The 12,512-nt window shown below is 34.1% G+C and overlaps 1 protein-coding gene across 2 annotated transcripts in view; it reads left to right on the top strand.

Moving 5' to 3' along the window:
• Positions 1-12,512, top strand: part of ZNF236 (zinc finger protein 236) — a 63,778-nt gene that overhangs the window by 32,606 nt on the left and 18,660 nt on the right. For both annotated transcript variants that reach the window (XR_015748847.1, XM_026669919.2), the window contains exons 18-27: positions 697-797; positions 932-1,083; positions 4,243-4,455; positions 5,278-5,548; positions 6,732-6,835; positions 7,285-7,650; positions 8,576-8,721; positions 9,615-9,852; positions 10,496-10,675; positions 11,805-11,963. Coding sequence is in view for 1 of the 2 variants with exons in the window: in XM_026669919.2 (XP_026525704.1) it covers positions 697-797; positions 932-1,083; positions 4,243-4,455; positions 5,278-5,548; positions 6,732-6,835; positions 7,285-7,650; positions 8,576-8,721; positions 9,615-9,852; positions 10,496-10,675; positions 11,805-11,963 (1,930 nt within the window). In the remaining variant the exon portion in view is untranslated. The remainder of the gene's footprint in view (positions 1-696; positions 798-931; positions 1,084-4,242; positions 4,456-5,277; positions 5,549-6,731; positions 6,836-7,284; positions 7,651-8,575; positions 8,722-9,614; positions 9,853-10,495; positions 10,676-11,804; positions 11,964-12,512) is intronic.

The raw sequence follows: 12,512 nt of genomic DNA, 5'->3' as shown, positions 1-12,512 counted from the left end.
TCTATATTTGGAACAGATGCTAGAATTCTCTTTCAGTTGTATCTTCATACTTTTTTCAGATAAACCTTGACTTTTAGATTGATTCACTGGTAAAGTAAATGTTAATACTTTTTTCATAGATCCCTTTTATTTCCTTTTATGTTTTGATCATATATTCTATATTGTATAGTTAGCCATCTTGAAAATGCATTTTGATAGAAAAGCAACCTATATGTGACTACTTTCTCTCTGTCCAACATTAACATTTATTTAAATAAAATTAACATTTATTTAAATCAAAGAAATAATCTATACTGAGAATCGGATTATGGCATTTTGGAATCACTTGGGTTTAAATTTCTACTCTTTAAATCAGAGGTCTCCAAACTTGGCAACTTTAAGACTTGTAGACTTCAACTCCCAGAATTCCTCATTCTGGGAGTTGAAGTCCACAAGTCTTAAAAGTTGCCAAGTTTGGGGACCGCTGCTTTAAATCTTCTACCCTTATAGCATGGGTGTCGCACTCACCATGTTATGTTGCCGTCACGTGACGTATCATGACATTTTTTTCCCTTTGCAGATCTGGGGTGGGCATGGCCTGTGTGTGTCACATCCGGCCCGTGGGCCGTCAGTTTGACACCCCGGCCTTATGGGCTAAAACGGAGGTTATTATCCATTATATATTTAAAAGCTTTATTTTAATGTATTGATAACCAGGCTACCCGGTTAGTTCAAGATCAGTCATCAGACCTTGAGATGCATGCGCAGCGTTCCCAGTTTCTGGAAGATAACGATGATCAAAGCAAAAGATCTTACAGGTATGTCATATTTCAAAAGGTAGTTATACGTAAGTTTTGCTGGCATTAAGCCAGAATTAAAGTTTTCACATGTTCCGAGGTATTCATCAATGCCTTTGTTTCATTTTATTCAATGTAAACTTTCATTTTAATAGGTGTGAGTATTGCAATAAGGGGTTCAAGAAATCTAGCCACTTGAAGCAGCACGTCCGTTCACACACTGGGGAGAAGCCTTATAAGTGCCAACTGTGTGGCCGGGGATTTGTCTCTTCCGGAGTTCTTAAATCTCATGAGAAAACACATACAGGTGATGAAATTTTGGTAATCTTTGGTTCCCTTGCAAATCCTTTTGGCTTATTTAAAATGGACAGTACAATGGGATTCAAGCCCAGAGATACAGGTAGTCCTCGACTTAGGACCATAATTGACCCCAACATTTCTGTTGCTAATTGAGACAGTTGTTAAGTGAGTTTTGCCCCATTTCTTGCCATTGTTGTTAAGTGAATCGCTGCAGCTGTTAAGTTAGTAACATGGCTGTTAAGTGAATCTGGCTTCCCCATTGATTTTGCTTGTCAGAAGGTTACAAGCAGTGATCACACGATGCCGGGACACTGTGACCATCATAAACATGAGTCAGTTGCTAAGCATCTGAATTTTGATCATATAACCATGGAGATGCTGTAACAGTTGTAAGTGTGAAAAATGGCCATAGGTCACTTTTTTCTTTTTCTTTTAATAAACTTTATTAGTCTTTTATTTCTTTTAAAAACAAAAAGATAATCATTACATTAACAGTTGTATGACATCAATCTCATACATTCCTATCTTTTGTGCATATTTACAAATATATATAATTTGTGCAAGTATATACATTTAATCTATAAATTGCTTATCTTAAATTCCTTCATTTTCCTTTTTTCCCCTTTAAACTATACTTTATTAAACTTTTATTACATTAAAAACATCAAAAAAATATATCACTCAACAACAATTTGTAGTGATTCTCTTATGACACTAATTCATATATTGTTTACAGATATTATAGCATTACATATTTTTATTTTTCTATTCATTAGCAACTTCAATTTTTTTTAGATAAAGTTTTTTATTTTTAAACGCAAACATACACATACAAAAACATAAAACATAAAATCCTCTTCCATTTTATGTACATACAGTATGTCAGTTGGTTACATATCTTTTGTGCTATACTTTTGTTGTCATTTACTCACAATTTATATCTTCACATTGTCAAACTAACATATGTTTATATATTTATCAGTTATTAATCATCCATGATTAAACTATTTATTCCATCATTTTATACGAGGTGTTCCACATTTTATCTTAAAATTTATGTTATACTTTCAACCAGTGGTTATATATATCTGTATTATGTTTTATATCAATCTATTAGATTTCTATCACAAAATTATCTAGTCTATTATATTACCATGCTTATCCAACCATTGATAAAACAAATCCCATATCATATAAAATTGCTTATCTTCTTGTTCTTTAATTTCAAATGTCAGTTTACTCATTTCAGCACAGTCCATAATTTTTTTTATAACTTCCTCCTGAATAGGTATTTTGTCATTTTTCCAGTTTTTCGCAAATACAATTCTAGCTGCTGTTAGGACATTTACAATGAAATATTTCAGTTCTTTATTATATATGACTGATATGACTCCCAATAAAAAGATCTCTAGTTTAAAGTCTATATGCTGTTTTATCATTTTTTTCCAACCATGTGTGGATTCTAGTCCAATATTTTTTTGCATCTGAACATGTCCACCACATATGGTAATATGAACCAGGTATCTGATGACATTTCCAGCATTTATCCGATTTATTCTTAAACATTCTCTCAAGTCTCCTCGGGGGTAGGTGCCACCTGTAAAACATCTTATACAAATTTTCTTTATATGCAGTTGACATTGTCATTTTGTAATTTTGAGACCACAATTTTTGCCATTTTTCCAAATCAATCCCATATCCAAAATTTCCCCCCCAAGCAATCATCGTTTCTTTAACTTGCTCCTCCTCCAATTTAAATTCTAATAGATATCCATAAAGGTTTTAATTACCTTTTCATCAGTACCCATCAAAATTTTATCTAAGTCAGTCAACTTATCATAAATACCTTCTGCCTTAGAGTCTTTATCAAACCTAGATTGTATTTGCAAATAAGAAAATCAATTCATTTTTACACCTTGTTCTTGCAACGTTTGCATAGATTTAAGTTCACCCTTTTCATTCAATAACTCCCCATATCTGTTTGTTCCTTTTTATATATTATTGGATAAGAAAAAGCTTCAATAGTTGATATTCATATTGGAATTTTTAAGTAATACTGTCTTATAATCTTCTCCCAGCTCAAAAACAATGCCTCACGAATATAATATCTTCTAAATTACCCCTGTGTTTTAGTTCCCTCATACCAGAGAAAGGCATGCCATCCCAGCAGCAAGTCGTGGCCTTCTAAAGTCAATAATCTACTGTTCCTTAGTGTTATCCATTCCTTTACCCACATCAAACTTATTTACAGATATTAAATTATGCATAATTACATTCTTATTTTATCTATTACTTATGGTTAATAACTATCTATCTTTAATCTTTCTCCATTCTATCCAGTTATACCATTGTTCCCACACCTTATAAAATATCAATGTCTCTTTATCTTTTAAGCTCAACGTTAATTTGTCCATATCTGCGCAGTTCATAATTTTTTGTATAACAAGTTTCTCTTGAGAGTATGCATGGCTGTTTCCAACATTGAGCAAAGGCAATCCTGGCAGCAGTTAATATGTGTAATAGTAAATATTTTGTACTCTTTACATTTTTTTTTTTTTTGAAGATCTCCAATAGGAAGAGTTCCGGTTCTAGTTCTAATTGTTCATTAGTCACTTTTTTCACTGTCGTAACTTTGAATGGTCACTAAATGAACTGGCACAATGCAAAGGACTATCTGTATTTAATTCATCTTCCATTCACCATGTCAATAATAATTTATTGAAAGCTGCTGTGCAATCCAAAGAAAAAATAGATGTAGGCAATCGTGACCATTTTCAGAAAGTGGAATGTATATCGCTTTGATCATGGAGATTCCATTTAATTAACAGAATTCAAAGTTACCAGTTACAAAATCATTTGAAATTCTCACTCAGCCATGAAGCTCATTTCGTGACAGAACAAGTCAGTCTTTATGACACGAATTTCATAGGATTGTTTTCAATATTTTTGTAAGAGAGGAGTAACTTTATGTTGCAGCTGAATGTAGATTAAAATGTAGTGAATAAATAAAAAATAAATACATCTGTGGAACTAAGTGGAAGTCATCAGAATATGTTTTCACATTTGCTTTTGTTTTGTATAATTTTTGTATCATTTTTGATGTATAGACAAATTATACAACCGCTACTTCCCATTTCTATTTACTTTCCTCTGTTTTTTCCCCCAGGAGTTAAAGCATTCAGTTGCAGTATTTGTAATACTTCCTTCACCACCAATGGAAGCCTTACTAGACATATGACAACTCATATGAGTATGAAGCCCTACAAGTGCCCATTTTGTGATGAAAGCTTCAGAACCACAGTTCACTGCAAAAAACATATGAAAAAGCATCAAACAGTGTCTTCAACAGCAGCAACAGGTGGAGAGGTAGCAGGAGGGGGTAAGCAACTTTCTCTGTGTAGCAGAAAAGCATATTACAATTAGCCTCCACTTATGACTGGTTGTTTAACTAGCATTCAAAGTCTTGGAAAGAGTGCTCTATAGCTCATAAAGCACTTCGGGCTATTGTAAAATATTGGATCTCCTCCTCCCTGTCACATGACTGTATTTTCAGTACTTGGCAATTGGCTCACATTTATAGCCAGTTGCCAACACCCTGTGATCATGTGATTGCCATTTGCAATTTTCTCTGCTGGCTTCCCCAGAAAGTCAGTGGGGAAGCCAGCAGAGAAGGTTGCAAGGGGATGTGGGGGGAGAGTGGATCTGAAATCCTTTGTGCACAGAAGTGAAGGAAAGCCCTTGGTGGGCTATCAGGAGGATCTCAGCAGGCAGATCTTTTGTTCTGTCTCTTTTAACAACCTGGAGATCACGTAACAATCACAACCTAGAGTTCCATTACAGTTATTGAGCAAAGCAGTGGTGGGCATCTCACTTAGCAAACATTTTGTCCAAAAAGATTCTGGCCCCAATTGTACTGATAAATTGAGAATTAGCAATAAATGTTCTTTAGCATAAAAAATATAGGACTTTTTTTTTGCCTGGAATTGTATAAGTTTTATAATCTGAAAGAGAACATGTATCACAGTATTGTGTTCTTAGTTGACATAGAACATGTAGTGGCTTTGAAGATACATTTCTAATGCCCTTTAATTTATACTTTTGTGCAATTGCTACGAATAACTGGATTTTGCATTAACATCCATGAAGTTTCTTTGACATTACTAGGTCTTTAAAAATGTTCCTTCCCTATTTAATGATGCAGACGAAGAAGAGGCAACATCTGAAAAGACAAGCTCTCGAAAATCTAGGCCGGGTGTTATCACATTCACGGAGGAGGAAACAGCTGAACTTGCAAAAATTAGACCTCAGGAAAGTGCCACTGTCTCTGAAAAAGTTCTCGTCCAGTCTGCAGCCGAAAAGGACAGGATTAGTGAAATCAAAGACAAACAAGCGGAAATGGAGGCTGAGCCAAAATATGCCAATTGTTGTACTTACTGCCCAAAAAGCTTTAAAAAACCAAGTGACTTAGTTAGGTAAGTGAATGTAGATTTTTGTTTTTAGTTTTGCTATACAAATTCTATTACTTTGCAGTTTACTTTCTTTCATCTTTAATTTAAAGGAAGAGACAGACAATTTTCCAATCATAGACTGCATGTAAGAATGAGAAAATAGGTACCACCTGCCACACCAACTAGTTTGTACTATCTCTGAATAACTCTATAAGATAGTCTGACTTCTCAATGTTGGCAGGGTCTCATCTATCAGTGCAGTACCAACTTCATCCTCAATATTTTGATGACATTATTTTCCAGTTAGAAGCTAGTCATACTGAAACCGAGTTTTGAAAGCATTTTGCAGTAAAGTGTAGATATCGCTCTTTTACCTCAGGTTCTTTGGATTTTATCAGTGATAGTAAAATGCCATAGGTTTTATTACTTTTGAAGAGTTCATATTCAATGATACGATTAAATGCACCCACAGATAGCTGAGATTTTAATGTTTTTCGTTTTTCTCATAGGTACACATAAAAGTTGTGATCATCTGCAGCAAAGCACTAGTTTTGACTACTTAAATGACAACTGGTCTATGAAATACTATTTTTATCATCCTCTTCAGATTACAATTTTTCCATCAAATAATTCTTTATTGTTTATTTTACAAAGTTATGTTGACCACCAGGAGGCAGTATGTGATTGGCTTCATCCTTATTGAAACTCATCAGGTGTACATCTGATGAGTCCCAATAGGGGTGAAACTAGACATATATTACATCCTGGTGATCAGTACAACTGAAAATATCATATAGGTTACATATACTGTATAAAACACAAAAAAATCTCCCCCCTCATCCCAGTAGTGGAGGTGAAAGTCATTTAATTCTGTATAGGAAAACATGGCATAAGGTAACAACTGACTCTGAGTTGAAGAAAAGTGGATTGTATATAGAAATTTCTTCACCCATGTCAATTTATTTACAATATTTATCTCCTAATCTGTACTCAGAATCAAGTTTGGAAAGTACAGTATATTGTAGGCAAATTAAAGGAAAAAAAAGTTTTTACTGTGTTCTTAGGCTGCGTTGAATATAGACCATAACCTAACTAAAGATGAAGCCTAACTGAAACTTCTTAGCTATTGTAATTGTATATATACAAGAGCTATTGTATATTATGTAATAAACATAATATAATGATTAGAACAAATATCTTTGGCTAGGCACGTACGTATCCATACGGGAGAAAAACCTTACAAATGTGATGAATGTGGAAAAAGTTTTACTGTAAAGTCGACTTTGGACTGTCATGTAAAAACACACACAGGTATGTAAGATCATGAGCACTTCCAACTTAATTAGATAATAGTGAATAAACATCAGATATATTGTACTTTGTATTTTAGGCTGATAATCTGGGAAAGATACTTTCTAATGAATTAACAGTTTAGCTTTTAATACTTAAGTATACAGTTTGGTTTTCCTCCCGACATTCATTTCTTCCTCCACTTATTTATCTAAAAGGTGGTTAAGCCAATATATTTGGGGAATACTAGCATTCTTTGTCTAGTTATGATCTAAAAGGATTTCCCCCCCCAAAAAACTCAAAAACTTAGGAGTAGGTTATGGTTTAGGAGGAAGTCTCGTTTAAACAAATTTTTATCAAATAATATAAAACATGAATGCTGGTTTAATGTCCAAACAAAATCTAGCATAAATTTATATGTGATCAGAAATAATGTGTATTTTGCTGTACACTATTTCATTATTCTCCAGGTCAGAAACTTTTCAGCTGCCACGTATGTAGTAATTCATTTTCTACAAAAGGGAGTTTGAAAGTTCATATGCGTCTACATACTGGAGCAAAGCCTTTTAAGTGTCCACATTGTGAGTTAAGGTTTCGGACTTCTGGCCGCAGGAAGACTCACATACAGTGCCATTTTAAATCAGAGGCCAAAAAAGCCAGGAAAGCTGGCTCTCGTGCTCCAGCCAAAGGTCTACAGCCAGTCAGTCTTCTGAATTCATCCACAAATGATCCTAATGTTTTCATCATGAATAACTCTGTGCTGACAGGCCAGTTTGACCAAAATTTGCTCCAGCAAAGTATCGTTGGTCAGGCTATCCTTCCTGCTTCTATGTCAGGTAAACCTGGAAGTGTTTCATTCTATTTTCCTGGGGAGGGGGGGTCAGTTTGAGAAAGGTGATGTAGAAATGTTCATGCTGTTCAAAATCAAACTCTTCTACAGCTCCTATTAATGTTGACAGAGAGACTTTCAAGACAGATGTTGGTACAGTCACATCTGTTTGGGCTCTCTGGACAGAGGCTTCCACAGATGATTTAATTAAGCCTCTCCACAGGTGTGTTTGAAAGTCATGCAGGGTTTTTTGTGGGGAAATGCTTGGGTTATATTAGGAAAAAAATGCAGTTTTACTCTTATGATTACAGGGCTTCTATCTTTCCTTACGATATGATTATTGATATCTTGGAAATAAGATATAATAACTATTAAATTGAAGAGAACGATAAAATATTTTAAAAATTCAATCAGCTGCTTCATAAAATTAGCAGTAAATCACATGGCTAAAATATCTAGCAAAATTATTGAAAACCATAAATTCTGGTAGATTTATTATATATTATAGAAGGCTAATAATTATTTTGGTGCAAATAGTTTTAGCCATTTAGTATATATGTATTTTGTTATGTCATTCCCATTCTTATGTATATCCACTTACTTAAATTTATTTGTATGTATAGAATGCACACACTTTCTGATTTCATTGCCATCAAAATCAATTGGGATTAATCAATTTGGCACTTTTTTACATACACAGTACCAATTTTATGGTTTTATTGGTATTACCACTATGCAGTATTGTATATTTATTTAAAAGAAAGATTCATTATTCAGTAAGGCATTCCTCAGTAAGTGTTTTAGGTTTTCAGTTTTAATTATTGTAGTATAGCTTGCTTAATTCACTCATGTAGAATAAGGATTAATTCATGTTTAATCTTTTGTATATAAAAACTGGAATATATATAAAATATGGCTGTTTTCTTTGGTAGCTGGAGGTGATTTAACTCTATCCTTGACAGATGGTAGTTTGGCCACCCTTGAAGGAATACAGTTGCAACTTGCTGCCAACTTGGTTGGACAGAATGTTCAAATTTCTGGAATAGATCCTAGTAGCATTAACAACATTACTTTACAGGTGGGTTTATTCTATATTATCCTTCATAAGCTGTTAAATAAATTATGCATATGCAAATGCCCATAAACCCTTGCTTTTAATCTTCAGGTCTTTCATTTAATGACTACATAGTGTTTTAAATGCTGTTTTTTCTTTCCTTCCTACAAGTAATTCTCTTTGCATAATTTCTATTGCTCACTTATTTAGAATTTGGATTCCTAATTATACCTAATTTCTCAAAAAATTTGAATGCTTAAGAGATTATAGGTATCCCTCTAAAAGGGGATTTACAATAGCTGAATTGATAAATGTGAAAAATAACTCATATTTATCATAAGACATATTGCTGAGAATGTTTCTTGTTATCTTTCTGACCCAGTATCTCTCCTATTTTATATTTGAAAGTTTTTATCAGGAGATGATGCACTGAAAAGAAAGCCGTTGACTTGCAGCTGTCCAACATTTTGATTTTCTAAGAAAGTTAATCACGTTCATGTAGAGTTCAGAACCTTTCTTATAAATAATACTTGACACTTTGCTTTGAACAGGCCAACTTAAAAAAAATAATTCTAAAAGGTCTTCAGATGGAATAAAAAGTGTGCTGAATGCCAATGGACATGAAAAATTTAGATGTTTTAATGCTAAAAAGGAAAATGAAGTGGCTCAGATTCACAAAATACAACTTCTGGCAGAATTCATATTTTATTTAATACCTGCCAATGGTTGGCTGATATTTGAAATAAGCCAATGTAACATTGCCACAAAACATTAAAACTATCCAGCTTTTGTAAGATTGAACAGGTTATTATCTATGAGATGAGCCAACTTTTGTTGCTTGGATATTATAGTTTTACTCTACTCAGGGTTAGAAAATAAAAATGGAATATATTCCTATTGGACTTGTTTCTTTTCAGATTGACCCCAGTCTTTTGCAACAGACTCTTCAGCAGGGTAATATATTGACCCAGCAGCTAACAGGAGATCCCAGTTTGGCATCTCAGAACTCCTCCCTACAGACAGCAGAAAGTACAGTGTCAGCAGCAAATGTGGTAATACAGCCTTTGTCAAGCTTGTCCTTACAGCCCAATGTTACTTCTTCAGCAAATATGGCAATGGCTGAGCAAGAATCTGTATTGGCTACAACTACTTCAGGTAAATATAGTAGAAAAGCAAATTAATCTGAAAAGCTTTTTGATTAAAATTATCTAAATTCTTCTTATTTTCCTATCTTATAATCATACCACTATAATCTGATAAAACACATATTTCTAATAATAAAATTTTCTAAAATAGATCAAGATAGGGCCATCTTATGCTCACAGGCCAGAAATTTAATTCACTTCTCTTAGGAATATCACCCTGAAATCATTTGTGATCCTCCTGAGAAAAAGCTGGCCTATTTCTGAGTTCTGAACTGAGGGATATTTTTCTATCTTTTAATTACTTAAATAATATAAATTATGATTGCTTAATACTTTTGGAAAAACCAAAGATTTGATTCCTCATTGAGGATGGTTGTACAAATAATCACTTGCAGGAGTCTGGAAGAAAATTCTTCAGATTAGTCCCAAGAATCACAAACAAACTTCTTCAGATCTTACCCAGATAGACCACCTGTTTTGTGATTGTGATTCCAATTTTTGGATTATCTATATGGCAACCATTCATGTGTGATATATATCAAATCCAGCTCTCTTACATTTTTTACAGTTTTATGTCCAATACTGTTCTAACATTACATATGACTAATGTAAAGCCTGACTACTTTTACTTAGTTTATTTTACTTATGTTCAGGTTCACAGGATCTCTCTCAAGTTATGACTTCACAGGGAATGGTATCAACTGCCAATGGTCAACATGAGATTACGCTGACAATAAATAGTTCTGCTCTGAGTCATGTTTTAACTCATGCTTCTAGTTCAACCACTACCAATTCATCAGGAACCCCTCAAGAGATCACCCTTACTATATCTGGCAAGTATAATTGTGAAATTATTCTGATTCTTCTCCATTGATTTTTTTTAATGAAACATACTCATTTGCAGGTTTGTTTTAGGGATTAAAAATGTAATGTTATAGTATGTTTTGTACAAATGTTCTCTTTGATCTTTAACTGATTAGTACCAATCAAATTATTTATATACATATAAAAAGGCAAGTACTACTCACTCATCACGAAATCTCCAGAACCGTAAAGTTTACAAACTAGAAATTTGGCACGTATGTTCCTCTTGGTTTCTAGGTGCTCACTAAGAAAGGATTTTTCAAAATGACCATCAGATCATTAGTATTTCTTATACAGTAATTAACATGCTCTGATGCAAAGGAGTTCTACTCCCCCTCCCCACTTGAAAAGAACTCTGTTCTAATTGCTAGTTGCCTCACATTCCGTTACCTCAGTTCTAGCTGGCAGACATTCTACTCCTTCACTCAGGAGTGCCCTGGGGCTCCTTACAGTACTAAACATTTGTAGCTCACCAAAATGTGTACGCCTTCCACCTATGGACCTGCTTCCGGACTCAAGGCGGCGGGAGCGATATTCCCTTATTTGTTTCAATCACCAACCACCACTGAGCCAACGGTGAACCAAATTTCTCCTGCATAGCCCAAACACAAAGTTTCGTCCAGAACCATGGGTATCCAGTTAGTACATTATAGAATTTTATTTTTTTTAAATTTTGAGGTTTCTGGTGAAGAGAAACTACTGCACATGTTTCTGCTTCACATGTTTATTTCATATATATGGCAATATATGATCTATATTGTAAAATAATTCATAATTATATACTTGTCTCTCAGTTTGTTATACGTGAGAATAATTATGTGCTTTATTTCATTATAGATATGCTCTATGTACATATTGATCCTGTCAGTACACATAAAAATAGGATGCAGTGGACCCTTTAAATGTAAAGCTTAGTCATACTGAAACTTTCATTCTGAAGTTTTTATTATTTTCTTTTCAAAATTAAAACTGCTCATTTTAAATAATATTAAAATTTATAAAGTTTCATGATGGCTCTAATTGCTGAGAGCTTTGTTACTGTAAAAGGAAAGTGAACCTTAGATCTGAAGTGGCTAAACCATTCAATTTTCTATTTAGGCCAAGATCTTATCCAACACATTTCCTCTGGCAACAATGAGCTGAATGGGAACCTACGATTGGCAACACCTAATATCACTAATCAATCACCTTCTACCACGCTAACTATAAATAATGATCAATTACTGTCTCAGAACCCAACGTTGAATAGTTCTTCAGGTAGGTTTTCTTTATTTTCCTCAAATTTGCTAGTTTGCACATAATTACTTAGAACTATTTTGCAGTGAACTCAACGGAATTTACATTTGAAAAGATATTATAAATTATTAATTTGAACCACATGGTTATCTTTAGTAGGAAGTATTTGAGACAGCCACGCTTTGGAGGAATAGGCTCATGGAGAGAATGAGATTTACCTTGTCAAGGTGCAAATATGACACAGCTTACCTTCCCAAGGGGCTTAAGTTCAGTCCAAAAACATGTACCCACAGAAGTCACTTCCAATGCTAGAACTGCCAAGCAAGAACTTGCAGTCATTAAAGGCATCCCATTTCACTGTGATGGGGTGGGTACGTTGTTTTGCATTATGTTTTCAAAATAGCAAGAGCATTTAGACATATACATCGCTTCACAGTGCTTTACAATCCTCTCTAAGCGATTTACAGTGTCAGCATATCGCCCCCAATAATCTGGGTCCACATTTTACTGATTCAGAAGGATGGAAGGTTGAGTCAACCTTGAGCCGGTCAGGATCGAACCCCTGGCAGT

This window comes from Notechis scutatus, chromosome 3 (assembly GCF_049901735.1).
Source record: "Notechis scutatus isolate UNSWTSFEM ecotype Mainland chromosome 3, rNotScu1.2, whole genome shotgun sequence".
NCBI classification, from domain to species: domain Eukaryota; kingdom Metazoa; phylum Chordata; class Lepidosauria; order Squamata; family Elapidae; genus Notechis; species Notechis scutatus.
Note: the sequence above shows the minus strand (reverse complement) of the source record. Positions and strands in the feature narration are given on the sequence as shown.